This window comes from Ceratotherium simum, chromosome 9 (genome assembly GCF_057802395.1).
Source record: "Ceratotherium simum simum isolate JZ-2026a chromosome 9, ASM5780239v1, whole genome shotgun sequence".
Lineage (NCBI taxonomy): Eukaryota > Metazoa > Chordata > Mammalia > Perissodactyla > Rhinocerotidae > Ceratotherium > Ceratotherium simum.
The window spans coordinates 20,636,337-20,658,833 of NC_141908.1; the positions used below are offsets into that span (position 1 = coordinate 20,636,337).

Here is a 22,497-nt window from a genome sequence, read left to right on the forward strand (position 1 = left end):
TAGTTTTTTTAATCAAACAATTGAAATCTGGCTCTCACTGGAACCTGGAGCAGGGGGTGGGGTGGGAGAGTAAGGGGGGTGGGAAGCTCGTGCTACTCATTTATTAGATATGTAACCAGATTATTCCCCAAGCCTCTCCAGCTTATGGATACAAATAATTCCCCATTAATACTAATACCCACAATTTGTGGTCTTGTGGGCCACATGTGTATAATTGGACCCTGTAAGTCTCTTGTAATTGCATGTGAGACTCCCCAGAGTGACTTACATGTTATTAGAACAAGCCCTCTTGTGTTAGACCTGTGCCTCTCTCTTTTAAGGTTGCTGTCCAGCAAATCATTTGAGGTCGCACTTAGGCTCCCCTGGCTACTGTGTCCATGGCTGTCCATGCTGGCACAACTTTGCTGCGTTGAGCATTGAATTCCTTTGCTTTCAGAGCGGTAGAATGCGTGCCAGGCCAAGTAGGCCTTGTATTATTTGGGATGCTTTTGGTTATAAGTGAGAGAAACCCAATTTAAACTGGCTTAAGCTGAAAGAAGGGAATGTATTAGCTCATCTAGCTAAAAATAGAAGGGAAGGTAGGGTTGCATCGAAGAATATCAACCAGGTCAACAGGTCTCAGTCTCCCCCATTCATTCTCTTTCTATTTACAATCTTCTGTTTCTACAATCTTCTAGTCTTTTCTCTTTCCAGTCACAATCTTCTATTTCTCCATCTCTTAGTTCTCCTTTTCTCTGTATTAGATTCAGTTTAGGGCAGGCCCTCTCTGTGGCATCTCTACTTTTATGCTACTGCTACTTTCTTTTCTTTTTAAATTGTTAAATTTTTGTGTATCCTTCTTGTTGGTAGATTTAGTCCGCATTAACATATGCCTTTTGGTGATTATTCACGTCCTTAGGTGATAGATAACAAGGCAACAACAAATTTCTGTAACTATAAGTTTGTTAACAAAAATTCTAGTATCAGATGTTGTTCTAAATGAATTCAGCGATATAATTAATCGTTTTCTGTTTCCTTGGAGGAAATATAACATTCAAACATTATTTTATCCAATTGACGTTTGATTTAAAACAAAACAAAACAAAACAAAATATTAGATACCCCTAATCTCATCCTAATAATCTAAGCTCGAGTACATAAAACTGTATTTATGATTTCAGTAGGGCAGATTGTGACTCTTTCAATTTCATCTAAGCTTTCAGAGGTAGGTTAATGTCAACATGGTCAGCAAATTGCAGATTGGAGAATGAAGCTAAAAATTTTCTATTTCCTTGATTCTTAGATGTATTCTTTTCACATGTTCTAGGTTTCTAGATCTAATTGTGTCACAAAATCAATAAGTACATTTTATGTAGAGGTACTATTTATTCCAAAGCATTGTAATAAAATCAAGACAGTGTCTTATAAAGGATATATCTTATTTTTTTATGGTCAATATTTTCCAGCTTTATTGAGATATAATTGACATACAATATTATTTAATTTTAAGGTGTACAGTGTGATATTTGATATACATATATATAAGAGAAATGATTACCACAGTAAGGTTAGTTGACACATCCATTGCCTCACATAGTTACCTTTTTTTTTGTGGTGAGAAATTTTAAGATCTACTCTCTCTCTGTACCCCTGTATTAATTGCAGTGTTATTCACAACGGTCAAGATATGGAAACAACCTAAGTGTCCGTCAGTGGATAAATGGATAAAGAAAAAAAGATATATTCTTTCTTTATTATTATGTGGCTGAATATTATTCAGCCATAGAAAAGGAAATCCTGCCATTTGTGACAACATGGATGGACCTTGAGGACATTATACAAAGTGAAATCTCAGACAAAGACAAATACTGTATGATCTCACTTATATGTGGATTCTAAAAAACCTGAACTCATGGTAACAGAGATTAGAAGGATGGTTGCCAGGGGCTGGAGGGTGGGGAAAATGGGGAGATGTTTATTAAAAGATACGAACTTCCAGCTCTAAGATGAATAAGATCTGAGGATCTCAAGTACAGCATGGTGATTACAGTTAACAATACTGTGTAGTATACTTAAAAATTGCTAAGAGAGTGCATCTTAAAAATTCTCACCACAAAAAAAAACTAAGTTTCATTTTAGATAGTAAATAAGATAGAAATAAATATCTTCCTTAATTATTCCAAGAAGAATCTCATTGGCTGCTTTGTGTCATGTGCTCATCTCTGACCCAATTGCTCTGATTGAGGCATGTGGGGTTGAAGTGGCCAGGTCCTAGGCATGTGACCCCACTGAAGGGACAGCTCCATCCAAGCCTCACAGACTGAGTGTGGGAGAGGGGCGGCTCCCTCAAGTAAATATGAGGTGCTGATACTATAAGAAATAGAATCAATGTTGAGGTCAAACTTAATAGATGCTTACTAAATGCTTTGTCCCCTTTGTTCTCGGCCATATATTCTCTACAGCAATTCAGAGAATGCTCCTTTTCCTGATTCTGTGTTGCAATTTTTGTCACTTGAGCCAAATTTTCACAAAACACTTGGTTGAAAGCTGCGCTTTCTTATTTCAGTCTTTATTTTCCACACAACTCAAAATTGGTCCATGGAACTTAGCTGGGAAACTCATAACATTCCAATCCCTCCATTTGCCCAAGATGCTTTTATGCCAAACTTTTTCTTCATTGGTCCCTATTCCCCTATTGCACAAGTCAGCTCCTGCAAATACACCCTAGTCCATCATTCACTAGACACCACCTGTTGTGGGTTGAATTGTGTCCTCCAAAAAGATAGGTTCAATCCTAACACCCAGTATATGTGAATATGACTTATTTGAAAATAGGGTTATTGCAGATATAATCAAGGTAAGATGAGGTCTTCTTGGATTAGGGTAGGCCCTATTCTAATAACTGATGTTCTTATACAAAGAAGGAAATTCAGATACAGAGATATACCAGAGGAGAGTGCCGTGTGAAGATACAGAGACACAGAAAGCATAAGGAGAAGGCCATGTGAAGACAGAGGCAGACATTAGAGTGATGCTTCTACGAGCCAAGAAATGCTAAGGATTTCCTACAGCCACCACAAGCTAGGAGGGAGGCAGGAAAGTGATCCTTCCCTAGAGCATTAAGAGGGAGCATGGCCCTACTGACACCTTGGTTTTGGGCTTCTAGTCTCCAGAACTGTGAGACAATAAATTTCTGTTGCTTTAGGTCACCCAGTTTGTGGTACTTTGTTTTGGAAGCCCTAGGAAACTAATATACTGCCCAAATTTGCATCAGCATTTAGGCTCAGCAAGGATACAACACTTCATACAATGCCAGAACTGAAGTGTAGAGAAGTAAAGCAATTTGTCCTAAATTCCACAGAGTTTTAATAATGGCCAAGCCAGCACAAAGAACCTGGGTTCCTATCTCCTTAGTCCATTGTTCCTTCAAACACTAGGCTTCCTTAGTGATTTCCTCCATAAGGCTAAAGAGAGGCACAAGTCCAGCCTTGGCGTTAGCAGAGAAGTTCTCTGCCCACGTGTACCACATTGGCCAGTGGGAACCACACCTTGAGGGCCAATCGTTGAGCTGATGTAGGAGATAAGGTGTGGGGTGTGAGATGTGTCTTAGCACCAATGCATTGCCTTTGGAGGGAGAGGGAGAGTAGATTGCAGTTGTGTGAGAAAGGGAAGGTATACCAAGAATAGATTAAGAGCACCAAGTAATGGAATGTGTGTTTTTTGCCCCAAACAATAAATTTTTCAGAGAGGCTCAGCCTTTGGGGCTGAAGGAAAGGGTGGAGACAGTAGGACTTCTCACCTAAAGTGTCACCACAGCCTCCTGCAGAGTTAGGGGCATGCTGGGATTGATAAGAATTAGTCTCTGTTTTATAGGGGCCATTCTGGGGTTAAATGCCCCGCTCTAGGCACTAGGTGAGCACAGACAGGAGAGAGTGTAAGCTGCAATGATTGTCATTCAGGTCTGAGAGTTTCCTATTTTATAAATGCTTCCCTAGAGCAGAGAGAAGTTTGATTTTTAAGGTCTTGCTAAAACCTGCCAGGACCACCTGCCTATAATCCCTCTTGGGAATAGTGAAGAATGGTGTTTTCCCTCTTGGGAAATGATTCTGTGCCTACTAGGAGCCCAAGCGTGTTATGATGACAGTAAATAATCTTCCCGTTATTTCTACTGACTTAGGAGCATGAGGTCTGAGATCCTCTCAATCTCAGTCTGTCTCATGGTCCTACCATGGATGCAGCCAGAGTCATTCACTGGCACAAACTAAATGTAGTTTAGAATTCCATGGAGGCTGGAGTACACAGACTAATGCATTAAATATCACTGAACTCTGGGCTGTAAACTGGAGTGTTAGCTTCACATTTGAATTCCCTACCCTAAAGAAGGCAGTGAACTTACTAGCAGAAATCTAGGATATTGGAACTTTCCTAGATATTTTATGTATATATGTATATGTGTATATACACACACACACATATATATATATGTATATGTAGAAGGTGGAGTATTTGAGGGAAAAACAAGCAAACAACAGCAAGGAAATAAATGTGGAAAGTTGGAGATAATTACTTTTTTCTCTTCACTGGTCTTTTTCCTAGTCACTGTGTTATTGCTTTGGCGTGTTCCTTTTGTTCATGTTTAAAAAAAAAAATAGTAAAAAAGTATGGGAAAGCAGTAAATGTTCTATTATCTAATAGAAGAAAGTAGTTATTATAGAAATTATCTTCATATGGCTGTTCTTCTTAGGCAAATACCTTTCAGTCAGGAATCATCTAAGGTTTGTGGCTGTCAGGCGTTCAGAGTACATTAGAAAAGCAGCCGTTGTACACAGCCTTCACACCTTCCATCAGGTCTGTGACAGGCGGAGAAGGGGAACAGTGCTCGGCAGGTTGGTACTTGTCAAGTGAAGCTAGGATGCCTTTCAGAGGAATTTAAATTGGATCAGGTTTTATCATTCATTGCTTTATCTTTGATACATTCCCAGAGAGTTATAATTAGAGATATATGAAAGAGAAATAACCTTGATGGTTGAACTCTACACATAGGTATAATGCATTTTAAAAAATTCTTTTTGATGCATGGACATATATTTATATGACATCCTTATCCCTTTCAGACATATTCTAGAAAGGCACTCTTGCTCACAGAAGTTGTTCTAAAGAGCAACTTGATGGAGGCTTCCAGATATGGTGTTGTAATAGATGACTGCTTATGTGGTAGGACTTCAGGATTTCCTTCCCTTCTCCAATACTGTATGCCCCCTTCCCCAGGCATAGCACATAAAATTTCTAAAAATCCCCATAGGAAAAGGCATTTGAAACTGAGAAGCCATGACTGTCTCTATGAAAATAGTCCTTTGTGCTCTGAAACAAATCAATTTAGATAACACTAAAGTAGGAAAATACTGACATGTTTTAGATCTTATATGACAGTAATTGGGAAAATATCCTTTTTCCATCCTTGCCCGCTAGATAGATCTACCTTTAATGAGAAGTCTGTAAAATCATTTTGCTTTGTTGCAGATACACTAGTCCCCCCTTATCCGAGGGGAATATGTTCCAAGACCCCCAGTGGATGCCTGAAACTGCAGATAGTGCTGAACCCCGTATATACTATGTTGTTTCCCATACATACATAGCTATGATAAAGTTTAATTTATAAATTAGGCACACTAAGAGACAAACAACAAAAACTAATAATAAAATAGAACAATTATAACAATATACTGTAATAAAATTTACTAAAGATCTTAGCAACTTCAGCATCTAATTTTTTTTCTTTCCTTATTAAACTGAAAACTTTCACATTTCACTTAAAGGAAGCACTGTACAGCTCTTTGGCATATCCGAATTGCCAGCATCATGACTCTTGTGCTTTGGGGCCATTATTAAGTAAAATAAGGGGTACTTGAACACAAGCACTACCATACCTCCACAGTCTGTCTGATAACCGAGATGGCTACTAAGTGACTAACAGCTGGGTAGCAGCGTACACAGCGTGGATACACTGGACAAAGGGATATTTCACGTCCCAGGAGGGACGGAGTGGGACAGCGAGATATTACATCACACTACACAGAACAGTGCACAATTTAAAACTTATGAATTGTTTATTTTTGGAATTTTCCATTCAATACAGGCATACCTTGAAGATACTGCAGGTTTGGTTCCAGACCACTGCAATAAAGCAAACATCTCAATAAAGCAAGTCACATGAATTTTTTGGTTTCCCAGTGCATGTAAAAGTTATGTTTACACTATACTGTAGTCTCTGTAAGTGTACAATAGCGTTATGTCTAAAAAAAAGTATATGCCTTAATTTAAAAATATTTTATTGATAAAAAATGCTAACCATCATCTGAGCCTTCTTCCCCAATAGACTTGTTCGACATAAGGTTGCCAGAAACCTTCAGTTTGTAAAAAATGCAGTATTTGTGAAGCACAGTCAAGTGAGACACAATAAAATGAGGTATGCCTGTATTTTCAGACCACAGTTGGCCGTGGGTAACTGAAAGCACAGAAAGTGAAACTGCAGATAAGGGTGCGGGGGGCGCTACTGTAATACATAGGTTAATAGTTTTTTCTTTTTATTTTTTTCCATGTCTGTGTGTTGGGGTTGGTGGGGGCTATGCCTACTTCTCGTTCTAAGCCTTGAGTGTTCTCATGCTCACAATCACCCTATCAGTGCTGCTTCTTATTTCTGAATTCACAATAGGGTGTAAGTAATGAGACTATGAAATGCTACCCCGTGCAGGAATGGTGGTTGATTTCTAAAGAGTTGGAACCAGAGATTCAATCTGCTCAGGTTCTTTGACTCAGAGATGTTACCCAACATCCAAGGCTGCCTGAGATGAGGAGCAAATGGAATGCTTAAATGGAATAAGTTTCTGTCATCTTTGGTCAACCTGCTGGCTCTTGCTTCAAGACTGTCCCAATGGAGTTAATGTAGAGACACAGCATTGGCCATGGATAGCTCCGTAGAAGCTCACGTGGACACTTTTGTGCCCCTAGCACATGAAGAAATACAGTCCTCAGACCTGGATTTACCCTCCTGAGCCTCCTTTAATTTTTCCATGGCGTCAATTAAAAACCATTGATCCCTCTTCCGCCATTTGTGCTTCTTTCCTTTTTTTCTCCCCAACCTGTGATTTACTCTCTCCTAATGATCTTCAGTAGAATATAGACTAAACCAGTAGAATATATTCTAAATCCTTGGGCTCATAGGAAAAAAAAAACCCTACAAATATTAGTTTCACTAAAGATGAACTGAATCTATGGTCAGGAAGTGATTATTATAACTCCTTCTTGCTATCCAGTAGTTGAAAGTCCACTATCTAATCTGTGCACCTCTAATTTAAGGAGATGATCCGTGATACCTGTTCAATTCACTGTTTTAAGTGGGGCTAGAACACATTGTGCACAAGAGCTGACTTGAATCCTTTCTTGTGAGGAAGTAATGGCTCAGAAAGACCTTGGCTGAACTTCATACATATTCATTTAATCAGGAACGTGCTTTTGCAGAAGTAATAAAGTACCTTCTAGCCTTAGTTTTCACGTATGTAAAATGAGAATAGTAACTAATGAAATAGTTTTGAGGATTTACTCATTTTGGGTAATATAAGTGGCTATTGCATTCTTGGTATAAGGTAGATGCTTAATTAATGCATGTACCTTTCCCCCTTTTTGGACTATATACTCTGTGAAGACTCAATTTATGTTTTCTGTTCCTCCTGTGGCTTCCCACAGTACATTACAGTTATCTACATATGGCAGTTAATGTTTACTGAATGATGCTATCTGATTAATATGGGATTTAGTAAAGGAAGGTAAGTGGGTGGCTAGCCCCAGCCACCATGGGCTTGGCAGGTGTGTATCTTTCAGAACAGAAGCACCTGGGGGAAGCCTGATGTCTGTTGCAGGCATGAGCACCAGTGTGTGATTAAAGTTAAGTGCTAACAAGAGAATCCAAGGTTTTTGTTTTATGCTGAGCTTGTGCTGTGATTTGATCCTAGTTAGAATCAGGACAAGGGCACCACAAATGAAAGACTGAGAGAATTTATTGAGTGAGGAGATGTAATTTACAGATTTATGGTGAGATGGATCCAACTTGATTTATAGAACAAAACTGCACATACCCCTCAATGGCGTTAAGCCCTTGGTAACAGGACACCCAGAATCCCTCAGTAAAGACAGCTAACTTTTTGAGCCAGTTGTCAAACAATGTAAATCATGGAGACCCATGCCCATGTTCTGCTCAAAGATGTAAACTAAACAAGCACAAACATAAGATAATAAATAAGCAGCACATGGGCATTGTGTGTAAGAATAGAGGTCATCCAAGTTGTGTGGCAGTGAGAGCTTGAGGACATTATAGTTGGATGTTCATCAAATGTAGTTTAGAGCCCTATGTGTTTCTTGCATCTCTTCTCAAGGTGACCCAGGAAGGGAGCTGAGCCCTTCTGCAGGTTTTATTTTGACTAATTAATGATACAGACTTGGAGGTGTGAAGCAAGGCAGAACTACCTATTTTTTTTTTGAGGAAGATCAGCCCTGAGCTAACGTCTGTGCTAATCCTCCTCTTTTTGCTGAGGAAGACCGGCTCTGAGCTAACATCTATTGCCAATCCTCCTCCTTTTTTTTCTCGCCAAAGCCCCTGTAGATAGTTGTATGTCATAGTTGCACATCCTTCTAGTTGCTGTATGTGGGACACGGCCTCAGCATGGCCGGAGAAGCGGTGCATCGGTGCGTGCCCCGGATCCGAACCCGGGCCGCCAGTAGTGGAGCGTGCGCACTTAACCGCTAAGCCATGGGGCTGGCCCCCACCTATTGTTTTAATCACCCTTGACCTTAATGTTTTTAATGCCATGAGAATGTGGTCTCTGATTGGCTGAATGATGCCTTCTCTCGAGTAGCTGATCCTTCAAGTAAGAATCTAAAAGTCTCTTTTAAGGTGAGGTCAGAGGTTAACCCTAGACCAAGAAAACCCAAATAAAGCACTCATGACTGTTTATCTAAAATACTTGCCCAGCCCTGTAATATTCTAAGGAAGGTCGGCTCCCTCTTGTGGCCTAAAACCATGTGTCAATTTGTTCTACCTCTTTGGCTGTGCTATTTAAGAGGAGCCAGTCTTTTGCCAACTGCACTTTGGGCTTTGTAACTTTTCATTTCATACTATTGGCGGGAGAACAGGCACGGCCCTGGCATAACTATGAGAGAGATATACCGGGCTTTTTTACCTCTCATGCTCCCAACTTGTCCTTCTCTCCTCCTCTTGTGGGAAGGGTGGTGGGGTATCTAACTCTCATTCTAGGAATTCAATATTCTCATGCTCTCTATCTTCCTATCAAAGTCTCTTATTTGTTTTACTTAGCCCAAAGAATGAGTGAATAATAACCTCTTAAAATATCACCATGCAATCAGATTGGTTTCACAAAAAAAAAAAAAAAAAGAATTAAAAGAATTAAATCAATTGATTGAATTTGGAGTATTAAAGAATGGAATATAAAATATGAGATCCATGGAAGGTAGGCATAGCCTTTAGAAATGATATATCATGTGGGCCAGAAATTGAAAACTCAGACTAAGTGGTTTTTTCTAGTTCTCAGTCACTTTTTCTTTTGCTCACTTTGTTTTTTAAAAATGTAAATTAGTTTCCATCATTTAAAAATATAGAGATTTCATGGGGCCGGCCCCATGGCTTAGTGGTTAAGTGCGCGCAATCCACTGCTGGCGGCCCAGGTTCGGATCCCGGGCGCGCACCCACGCACCGCTTCTTTAGCCATGCTGAGGCTGCGTCCCACATACAGCAACTAGACAGATGTGCAGTTGTGACATACAACTATCTACTGGGGCTTTGGGGGTAAAATAAATAAATAAAATCTTTAAAAAAAAATATAGAGATTTCATATAATAATAAAACGTAACTTGGATTTCTGGCTTTTTAGACAAGATTGAAAGATTTGACAACAGGGAGTCCACATTCCCTCAGGGCAACAGTCAATGGAAGCTGAATAATAGCCAATCATTTTAGAGCAAGCACACATCCTCCATTTCACCACAGACTCCACCACTCCCTATAGTGTCATGGTTTACCCATTTCCCTCAATTTGTATGTGCTTGACTCCTGTAACGTTGAGATTATGACTCTGTAAGCTTGTAGCATGTAAGGTCCATTTATATTCTAATTATGGTGGATCTTTGGGCCTTAGTCTCACAGTACATTTTTTTTTTAACTGAATAATAGTGCAAGGACCCATATCTGTCCAGGGTGGGGAGTGCAGTCCAAAAAGATACTGTCTTCATAGGGCAGGCCGACCTGGAAATCTCAGGGCATGAAACTGTGAATGTGCAGGCACTGGGGTGTGCCAAAGTATAGATGTATTTGGACTTAATACAGAGTAACAAGAATGTCAACAACAATAGCTAAAAGAAAATATGGATTTATCTATGTTTAGGCTGTTTCTGTAAGTCTTTATTTTTACTGGTTTATTGATACCATTGGACATATGCTACTTATTATTCAGTTTGATTATGTCTAGCCTCTCCCACTCCTAGGTTGTGGGAAACTCTTGGAAGACAGATCTCCTGCTGTAGTTCTTTTCCATTTCTTTCCTTTCCTCTTCTTGTCCCCCCATTTTCCATAAAATAAAACACATCAAAATAATACATGCTTTAGAGCTATAGCTATTCAAATAGAAGTTTCATCTCTTTCCTAGCTGCTGCTCCTTTCCCTTTGCTGGATAAGGATGGAATTCTGTGAAACTTTTGTTTTTTTCTCCTTTTAGGGTTTAGAATGAGACGGCGCCATGTCCTCATGGCATCCACGGGGCCTTCAGGGCATTGCCCTCATTTGGTGGAATTTCTTCCCTGTGAGGATCCAGTGTGTTATCGATGGCTGGCATCTGAAGGGATCTGTATCGCTGATCATGGAAAATGTGGCCTGGGACATCGCATCCTGAAGGCTGTCTGCCAGAATGACCAAGGTATGAGGCCAAGAAACACAAGGATTGTTAAGTAATGTCCGCCAAATGACACATTACCACTCCCCAACAGGTCATTTTCCTGAGGGAGGGAAACACAGTCCTTCCTATCCTTGAATATTGATGTTTAAGGTAAGTGACACGTTGCTGCAAAGTAAGCTGCCTTGACTTAATATGGAGCCACATGCTCCATGACAAAAGAACACTATTTGGTTATACCTAAATGCAATACAGTGGACCAAGAGATTTCTCTGGAGTTTTTAGTTTATCAGGACAAATAGAATACAGAAATCATTGGGATAGTCCTCAACTTATCAATGCAAAACAAGTTTATTGGCCTGTTTTGAAGTTGATATGTAGCATGCTTTTATATATTATTAACAACATAATAGGGCTGCAACTCCCTCCAAGTTAAAAAGAAAAAAAAATACTAAGCTATATCTTTTCATTTCTATAACATTAGACTAGAATCAGTTCTAGACATAATACTAACATTTCTAAAGAACCATTTTGAAATGTAAGTTGTCAAGATTTACAAAACTATTAACAATGGTATCTTTCCTTCATCACCAAGCTTCTAGTACAGTGGTTGTTTGAAATAAGGTACAATTTAGAAAATATGTAAGTCACATGGAAATCAGAAAAGTGACATTCAAAACTATCCTACAGTTAAAAAAAAAATTCAGTCTCTTGGAAGAACATCAGGTATGTCTGTTAATCAGCTCTACCTTGAGAAGTCCCATTTATAAGGCTCTTGGTATGTGGAGTGAAATGTTTTGACTTATGAAGTGAAGTAATCCATGGAACAGAAGGAAATTACAAAGTGGATTCAGAATGGTGGTTGTTTCCTTAAATAGAGGGCAATGACAGATTGTATTAGCTATAGTCCTTTTTGACTAAATAGTTAAAACGAATATTGGCTTCTAATATTACCAAATAATTTTTGAATTGTGGTAACATACATGCAATTTATTAACAGAAGGCAAATAAGATCACTTTTGTATTGCTTTTCTTTGAATTCAGGAAGAGTAGGATAGAAGTTTAAAATCTGGGCTCTAGAGTCAAACAGGTTGGAATTTCAAGTCTGCTACTCATCTACTAGATGATCCCAGGAAAATTATTTAACTGTGGAGGAATCTTTCAGCTATAAAGTGGAGATAAAAAAACTTACCTCTCACTCTTAGATTGTGTGAGTTAAATTGGTTATGTTAAAGTGATTAGTGAAGTGCCTGGCACATAACCATTCAAAATAAGCTATAAACTTATTTTACTTATGTGGGGGATCAGAATCGGCCACCCCAAAATGTGTTTCTTTGGTTAAGGACAAAAGACTCTGAAAGAAACTTTGACATTCCCCCTAACTGCCTAAAAGAATTTAAGGTAGAAGGCCTGTCCCGAGTACAGGCCATCATCATAGATATCTCTGGGTATAGATAGACTGTGAGGGTCCTTGCTAAGCCCATTCTTATCAAAGGTCTGTCTGCCAAACATTTGCTTTTCCATTTCCATGTGAATTGCCCTCTTCCCATTTCAAGTCCCATTACCCCCAACATCCTCCTTTGTCTTTAGCTGAAGATGATATTTAAGGTGACAGCTTTGGCCATTCTGGCGAGTTACTCAGCTTTCCTGGATTTCTCCCATGTTTACATGATATAAAGCTTTGTTTGATTTTCTCCTGTTTTTCTGTCTCATGTCAATTTAATTCTTAGACCAGCCAGAAGGACCTAGAGGGTAGAGGAATTGTCTTCCTCCCCTACACTTACAGTGCCCATTTATTACTGTGCTCTGTCCTGGGGGAATAGTGCAGAGGGCCTTTTATAAAATGAAAATAATAATGAGTATTAGAATAACCATGCTACTTCTTCCTCCCACCCTCCAGCTGTGTAAACCAGAAGATAATTTGGTTGAGACCCAATGACAGATGACTGTTATGCTTTGTCATCTCATATCAGGTATTGGAGGCTTGACAAACCTGATATATTATGTCCATGGGGCTGTGGATTTCTTTCACATGAAAGAAATTGTACTGTGCCTCCTATAATATTGCAGAGTGTGATATTTTGATTTATAATTAGAAATATATATTTGGTCTTTGTCCCCATTTCTGTCACAGAGCTCCTAAAACCCTTGGAATTTCCTGGGTGATAAGAGCAATGGAAGCATCTTTTCTTATAATATTTGGTCTCATGTCCTCAGTTCCTGAAATCACTTTCATAAAGGTGAAATGGGTGTCTTGTTATTCTTAGCAAGCCCTTTTTCACCACTACTGGATTTATCTTAATGAGGTAACTTTTGGAAAGCACCTAAGGATAGGGGCTTGTTGCCAAGGGAACCAAGCATGAATAAAAGGTTGAGACTTTCAGTCCTGCTCCCTGATTTCTGGGGAGGGAAGAGGGTCTGGAGGTTGAATCAATCACCAATGGCCAATGATTTAGTCAATCATGCCTATGTAATGGAAGCTCCATGAAAACCCAAAGGACAGGGTTTGGAGAGCTTCTGGGTTGGTGGACATGTGAAGATTTGGGGAGAGTGGCACATGGAAGATCCGTGTGCTTTCCCCATAGGTTGCCCTGTATATCTCTTCCATCTGGCTGTTCCTGAGTTATATCCTTTCATAATAAACTGTTTATCTAGTAAGTTAAATGAATTTCCTGAGTTCTGTGAATTGCTCTAACAAATTAATCAAACCCAAGGAGGGGGTTATGGGAACCTCTGATTTATAGTCAGTTGGTCAGAACCACAGTTAACAACCTAGAGTTGAAGGGGAGGGGATCGTTGGAGAGGGTCGTTGGAACCTCCAGTTAGTAGCTGGTCAGTCAGAAGCACAGGTAACGTGGGCTTTCAATTGATATCTGAAGTTGGAGAGTGGTCTTGTGGGACTGAGCCCTTTACCTATGGAATCTGATGCTCTCTCAGGGTAGTTGGTATCAAAATTGAGTTGAGTCGTAGGACCCTGAGCCACTGTTGAGAATTGCTTGGTGGAGTGTGGAGAACACTACCCCCCATGCACACACACATTGAAATTGGGTGCAGAACCCTTTTTACAGAAGTATCAACTTTACCATTTTACAGCAGTTCTAGAATTTTATTGCTTATTCCTTTGAAATAATAATTTTCAGCATTGACCTACACTCTCAATTTCTATGGGGAGAAGTAGGAATGACTACTGGTTCATATCAGTTCTATGAAGTCTTTGTGGTTTTTAAATACCTGCATGACTCCATCATTTGTGGGGCAAGAGCCACAGTCACGGTTACGAGAACAGGCTGGCCTCCTGATAGCTGAAGCAGTCTTTTGTCTAGTGAGAAATTGAAAATGTGATCTGGTTGCACTTTTCTCAGTTGAGCTTCTATGAGATGCTGGATGATTGATGATAGAAGTTTGGCAGAGAAGTGCTCCTGTTTGACTCTCCACATATTATCATTGTCTTTCCATAGCTGTAGGAATTGACAGAACTGTTGACACTCATTTAAATGCTTGGAGAGAAGAAAGGGTTGAGATATTTATTAAGTCTCCTGTGATTTTTTTTCTTATAACATTTGATAGTTTTCTTTTCATCACTCTGAGTTTATTAATTGTTTCATAGGCCTTGTATTTCAGAATTTATTCAGAGAGAAGTGGATGAGACCAAGAGAAATAAGTCATCTTTTTGATTAAAAAAACAAATTCATATTAGATCTAATCAGATTTGAGGTTTGCTATAATTTTCGAGGTAACTTGCTTTATCTCTTATTTTTAGGCCTGTCCATATTGACTCACTCCAGGTATCCTGCTTGCCAAAGGAACATTCAACATCCTTCCAAAATATTTACATCCCCTTCAGATTGTGGAGACAAGTGATTTCCATGTAGCCATGATCAAGTGTCTATAGGACTCTTGACAGTGTCTTGTTGAGCATTACTCGTATCATTAGGAAGACATAGTTCTCTTCCCCAGAAGTTCGTCCAGACTGTTCATTAGCTTGGAAACTTCAAAAATACACATTCTATGTCACAATGAAGCCAGGAAATAACTGGAAATACCAATTCGATATACCTAAAACTTTGGATTAGTTTAAGAATGTGATCTGCTTTGGACTACCTAAGATCCAAGTAGTAGTGTATGAATTTTTGTAGCTATCTCTAAAGATGTGCTTTGACTCATTCTCTACTTTGATTTATTAATGTTACTGCCCAATCAGTCTCACTAAAGTTCCTATTTCTCACCCAGCCTGTGATTGTAGTTTGTTAGTCAGTTATATTTATTTGCAGGAAAAAAATGGTATAGTAGATTACATGAATGAGTATTCCGATTTGAAATCTGATTTCCAGTACTTTGATTGGTGGATCAGCTTTGATTTCTCTCTTCTGTACAACATCTTATCAATAGTAGGGGTCAATAGAAATCTACTGAGTTGAGAGTATAGCTAGTTTTTTCTTGTCTTGTTGACAAGCACATTTCCTACATTTCAAAGGGGGTGTTTGAAAGTAAATGGAGTGCGATGCAAACTGCAAGCCCAACATATTTATCTTTCAGATTATTAAGTTAGTTTACTGTGTGTTAAACTTCATTTCTCTACCGTGTAACTGGTTCATTGTTGCTTGGTTTCATTGACAGTTGATACCACTGTGTGACATCTCCCCAGAGCAGGTTGGGAAAATCCCCATACTGGCAGCACAGAGGACAGCATTCCCAGCAGCTGGCAGGTGACCACTCTTTATCAACTTTCATGTGTCCATAATGCACAGTGGAAAGATGACGCTGTAGGGTCATTGGATAAACACCAGCCTGCCTGCTGGAGCCCTCAGACCCTGAGTACTCACCGCATGATTTGCTCCATAATTTACCAAATAGGCTGTCTTGATAAAAACAGTGCCTGTATATTTCAGCAGACATCTTTATTCAGAGATAATGCAGTGTACACTCTGTACTTTTTGAAAGCAAATACTCACGGTAGTGAAGAGTATAATACATCAGGAAGAACAAAGTTCTCACGTTGACAGGTATGTGGAGTTAGAGTCCTCCGGTGTGGCTGCAACACTCCCTTGCATACACGGTTTCTTATTTTTCACAGTTGCACTGGACCTTCCCCATGCAAATATTTTCCTTAAGTGGTGTATATATTTGCACAGAAAGCACAAGGAATGATTTCTCGTCATTAAGGTGACTTTGCTTTTCATTTCAGAGGCATTTTTCTTTGAGTTCTTGCCTTGCATCATTCACCTTGAACAATCCAAAAATGTGATCTTTAATCTTGGCTAAAATGGCAAGTGCTTGTAAGCTTGCATACCGTAAGTACCTTTCCTAGGATGACTTTAATTGGTGGAAAGCATGCTAGAATAATCATTTAACTGAGTTAGATTAAATTGTTAAAAAGTTTCTTACAAGTCTGTGATTGGATTTGGAAGCTTTACTTTGTTTTGTTGGTTTTTTATCTTTAAATCTCAAGAAATGTTCTTTGGCTCAATTGTGAGAGTAAGGTCAAACTCCGTTTGGAAAAGAAGTTATTTAACAGAATATTTTGTGACTCACCAGAATTCTAAATAGAACCCCTTTTGTATTTTCAGGTCATTATTTTCTAAACCCTTTGATCGTGCTGCATCTTGTGTTGGTCAACGAGTGACACTTTACTTCTCTTCTGTATATTTTTTCTTTTGCTTACAAGACTTTCTAACTGCTGTTTCAGCACAATATTTATTTTCTTGTATTTAGGAAGGATGAGGGATAGATTATTCATTAGTTATTTCTTTGCCACACAAGTGTATTCCTGCAGTGAGTCAACCTATTAAAGGGACAATACAAAATTGGAGCCAACACAGAGAATACAGAGCCTCTAAAATATATTTAAAATATGAATATTTTAAAAGTTTTGAGCAGTGGCACCTTGGTTGAAATAAGTATGCAGTTTATTAAGATGCGCATTTTGAAAGGGATAATAGTAATTGGGATATATCTTTTTTTAAACTTTCTTCTTATACTATTATTATTTTTTAATTTGTTTCCTTTTTGAGTAGGAAAAAAACAACACTTAGCTTTGCATAAGATTTGGGAATCTTATGCCAGCTACTCAGAGGGATGGAAAGAGAGGAGAATAAACATGGACATATGTTTTATATTCGCAATGCAAATTCAGAGAAGTGGGTTTTTTGAAGTAGTCAGACTTAGCACCTACTGTTGTTTCCTGCCCAGATTCCCTTGGCCATTTACCATTTCTGTGCTTGTCAGCCCAAAATTCCATCTGATCCCACCTGCATCTCTTTGCCTGAGGAATTTCTCTGGCCACTGGAGCATTCTTTGCTCACATATGCAATCAAAAGAGCCAGGGAACTAACAATCCCAGGGAGCAGCCTTCAACCAGTGATTGAGAGTTTGTGTATAAATACCAGCTCTCTTCCCTCTCAGATGAAATAACCTTGAAGTGTATGCTCTATGCTGTGTCCTAGAGTTCTCTGTGAGATGAAACTCCGCTTACTCATGGTGGTGACTTATTTGATCACAAGTCTGATCAACCTCCTTCCCTTTCTGTCTCACTCCTCCACTCTTGCACTGGTTCTATGGCATCACTCCCCAATAAGTACTTACCCAAGAATCTTTATTACAGAGTTTGGTTATGGTACAACTCAAACTAAGAAAAGGATGAGTTTGGAAACGTATTTAGTGGATCCACTTCTAGAGAAGATACAGGATCCAATTCAAATCACACCATATTGAAGATAGTATTTAAAGAATCACTTTCCAGGGAAGAAATGACACAGTCTCTCATTCAATATTTTGAACAACCCTCACTATTTATCAATTATTTGGTAACATCTGAAGGGCTTCAATATACTGCTTTTGTCTTTCCTTTGAAAGTGTAAAAAACATTATTGAATCCCATTTCTTTTCCTAGGCAATGCCGGTAACTTATACCATCCTCCTGAGTCTTGTTTTCCAACAATCAAGACGTTTTATAACTCTCAGGGGAGGACTAGTTTATTCATATTTTCATTTTGTAGTGGATTTCAGAGTGTATTGGATTGTTTCTAAATAAGAACAAGAAAAACAGACTTTTTCTGGATGTTAAGGGAATTATTTGTGTGGGAAAATGGGGTCTGAAGTGTTTGGGAAACATGTTGCTCTATCTTCTTTTCTCTAGATCAGTGCTTCTAAAGCTACGGTGTATATCAGAATCACCTGGAGGGGTTATAAAAACACAAAATTCTGACCCCCACTCCAGAGTTTCTGATTCAGTAGGTCTGGGATGGGGCTCAAGAATTTGTGTTTCTCTCAAGTTCCCAGGTGATACTGATGGTGCTTATCCAGGGACCATACTTGGACAAACATCGTTCAAGACAGAAGGGGGCCTAAGGCAGCCTCATAATGTTAGTGTATAACAGAAGTAGGCTAGAACAATGAAAGGCATGTCTTACGCTTAGTCAGAACCAACAGTAGTATTGATTCTAATCTGTTGTTTCTTGTTTCCTGCTGGGGAAGTTATTCTTGAAATCCATGAAATATATTACTGTCTTTCCAAAAACAAGCAGTGAGTAAATATTCTTTTATTTTTTTATTGTTACCCAGATGGATTACTAAAGAATCAAATAGTGGAAAGCAATAGTGTACTCTTGCAGAAACAGAAGACGTGATATGTGAGATGAGTTATTTAGGTTTAGAGGAGAGAATTTTCATTTTCAGCAAGCTATCTTTTTCAGACCACCAACTGTTTGGTGTCAATGTTCTTACTGAAGGAAGTGTGGTGATGACAAATAGCGTTGTATTAAATTTTGAAATGAACCTGACATTACAGTTGAAAGTGCCAATAAGATCAGGCTGCTATTCATGCTACAGGAATCAGACTGCAAAGGAGATTAAATGTGAGAGTTCCTGTAACCAAGTGCCTCATTTCCTTTCATTTAGAAGTCTTGCAGTGAAATTAAAGGGGAAACTTTAATAATGTTTGGCAATGAGGTAATCCAAAAGAGAAAAATAGAGACTCGTTCTAATCAGAGTTTTCCCATCCATGTTGGATGGAAAGGTGGGGAATAGATGTAAACTGGTGAATCAATTTAAATGCTAAAGAGAGAGGAACTGCAATGCAGTTTTAAATATATTTACTGTATGTTTTCTGTCGATAAATAGGGATTGTATTTTGAATTACTTCCTCTTTCTACCCTGTTACATGCTAGACATTGCAAAAAGCTTTTGTCTTTTTTCTCTTTTACCAAGGTACCGAAAGAAATGACTGTATTCACATCACCACCCCACTAGTATTTCACAATCAGACTAATATTGTCTGATTTTTTTCAGATTTATAATATTTAGAAATAGCTTAGAGTAAATTGCTTCCTGAGCATGACTATGTCTCTCATAGAAAGACTGTCTCCTTTTTCTGTCTCTTCTGAAATTCTCACTGAGCCATCCACTTTCTGTTCCCATGCTGTATGATTCAAAAAGCAAAATGAATTATAGATTGTACTGATATTTCAAAATGTATTTCGTATGACTAAATGGTCAATCCAACTTTTCAGTAGGAATTAATATGAGATTGTCACCCTTCCCATTACTTTCAACTTCCTAGACGTGCTCCGAGTTTCTTTATTCCATTGTGAATTCCACTAGTATTACTAACAGGGATTAGTTATAGCATTAGTCACAGGGATATAGTTTTGTTTTCTTATTCTGAAATACATTTTAAAATGGTATTTGGCTGTTTCATATGGCCTTGTGCTGGTTCCTCCTAACATAGCATCTCCCTACTTTTCCCTTTATGTAGACACAGGAAAATTAAAGAACATGGATTAAAACAAATTTCTAGTATGATGGAGTAATTTTCACTGATAGATAGGCAATATGACTAGATTAGGAAATGCAATCAGAGGCTTACCCGTGCTGTACCCTTTTGAGTGTTTTCAGGAAAATATAACAAAATAAAACTCTCCTGGAAAGGCTCATCCATCCCACATGAAATCAATTAAAAGAAAATTTTACTTAAGTACTTAAGAATAATTTGTATTTACAAATTAAAATAACATACATATACTTTATCTAACTGATTATTATTCAAAATTAAGAATCTACAGTTTGTAGCCCACTTTGTGCTGTGTTATTCATTCCATACTTACTGAGTTGAATGTCTGCTATGCCCAAAGAATTAAATAATTTTTCATGGAGAGATATCTAAGAAGTAGAACTCAAAAATTTTTTAAAGAAATCATACATTTTATTTCAAAGAAATATGAACTAAAGGAAAAAAATGTTTTGAAATTAATTTAGGGATATCTTAAGATCATGATACTTCTCTTGCTCCATAGGTCAATTTCAATCAATAACAAGCATCGAGGAAACCTATAGCTCACAATCAGTACTACCCCTACCTGTTACCTCTATGGTAATTTGCCTCCACAGTCACGGTCATGTTGTTTCTCTGAGCTGCTCATCCTCCTCTTCTTCCTTTGGCTAATTCTTACTCGTCCTTTAAAAATTTGGATTGATGTCCTTTAGGAAACCATCCCTCCACTCTCACTCCATCTTTTTTAAGCTGGTCTAGAATCTCAAATGAATATTATAGTTACCACCAACCTCAGATTATTTGTCACAGTCAATTGTGATAATTCCATTTCCTTTATAGATGATCGGCTCAGAAATGTGTCAGAGTAAATCTCTTTGGGCCAAGGAGATCTGAGAAGAGGGACGTGAACAAGGAAGGGTCTTGTTTCAGTTGCTGCCGTGATCCATCTTATGATCTACAAGTTATGTGACTTCAGGATGAAGGCATTGCTGTGTACAGTAGGGCATAGATGTAAAGACACTCTGAGTTCTAGAAGACTTTGTTGAGCCCCTGACTGCTCAACAGTCTGAGCACTGGCTGTTATGTAAGTCAGTAGATTTCCTTGTTATAAAAGCCAGTTTCTATCAGACTTTATATCAGCTGCTGAAGAAATCATCATAATTGATGGGGTGCCTGTCTTCTGTGTTCTCATAACACTCTGTGATTCAGTTATCGATGTCTTTACAACATTATATTGAAATGATGCTCACTTGTCTGTTTTTCCCATTTGACTCTTAGCTTCTCAAGTGCGGAGACCTTGACTCATTTATTGTTTTATTCTCGGCGTGATGCCAGAGTGTCTGGTATATTAGGATGTACTCAATAAATATTTATAGAACTTAAAAGAGTTATTTTGATTGATTTGCACAACAGCCCAACTGGGAATTATTATTATTATTCCAATTTTATTGATGAGGACATTGTAGCCCAGAGATGTTGATAGCCCAAAGTAACTCAACTAATACGTTCTAACACCAGAATTTTGAACTCCAGACCTAGGACACCAAACCAGTGCTGTTCTACTTTATCAGTGTCAGCAAATGCATATCACATGTGCCAACAACACTGACACTGCCATGTCTCACACTCATGCAATAATTTTCATTAGTTGAGACGCTACTTTTTGTTAAGTGAGTCTTGGTCTGAGATTCACTCTCAATGCAGCACTAAAGGCAAACACTGCCAACTGACTGGTGTAGGCCCAAAGGATGAAACCCATTTCTAACTGCACACTAAGCATTTGGGCTCTTTCCCTTGGTGTGAGCTAACACCAAGAGAGAGGTCACCAGGCACAATGAAAACATAAAGCACACACGTTTCCTTCCGGCACAAGGTATATTTGAGTTGGATATGTAGTACTTAGTTATCTGGTTTTCCCTGACAACTTTAGTTCTAATCCTGATTGTATTCAGACAGCTAAACAGCATGGAATTTACTCATCAGAATGGATTTGGAGCAGAGAGAGAATCAGATTCTCTGAAAAAAGCGATATGTGAAAGGAGAAAGTAAGAGCCAGCTATTTAGGGACAACTAGCTTTTCAGTCCTTCATAGTAGAGCTATTCCTGCAGGAAGGCAATAACAGAACTGCTAATAACCTCATATCATAAAGTTTGAGGGAGTTTGTTAAAAAGCAAGCAAATTCTATACACAAAAGTGGTCCTTCATATTATATCAGAGTTTATTAAAATATATGTAAATATTGATTCATTGAAGAGAGGATGTAATTTCCCTGTGATGTATTGTTCCAGAATGCAAATAGGTAGAAATTAAAAGATGACAAATTTTGGCTTACCATGTGAATACATGTTCCATTTTAGCTGTCTAGCAACGGTGACTGGAATAATGAGCTCATTGTCACTGAAAGAGTTTACACGGAGGCTGGAGACCTCCTCTCAGGGTTACTTTGGTTGGAATCTCCACACTATTCTGCAAAAGAAGGTAGCTTTGTGGATCCTCTATTATCATTTTTGGCAGGACAGTTCTGCATTGTTCTTGGTTTTCCTGCACTTGAGGGTGTTTAGCATCTCTGGTTCTCCCCGTAAAATGCCAGTTATGTCCTCTAATCATTATTATGTCAGCCCAAAACATCCTCGCATATTTCCAGTCACTCCCCGGAGGATTTATCCTGATGGAAAACCACACGCAAGGAGATGCCCAGAGTCTTTCCAAAGTTATCAAGACAAAGTTATGTTTAATTAGATAATTAATTTTAATTAACTGATTGATTTTAAATAAGTAATGAAAATTAAGACAAG

General features: G+C 38.5%; 1 protein-coding gene across 1 annotated transcript in view; it reads left to right on the plus strand.

Moving 5' to 3' along the window:
• Positions 1-22,497, plus strand: part of THSD7B (thrombospondin type 1 domain containing 7B) — an 808,984-nt gene that overhangs the window by 356,197 nt on the left and 430,290 nt on the right. Inside the window, exon 7 of the mRNA XM_087435109.1 lies at positions 10,761-10,958. Coding sequence (XP_087291235.1) covers positions 10,761-10,958 — 198 coding nt within the window. The remainder of the gene's footprint in view (positions 1-10,760; positions 10,959-22,497) is intronic.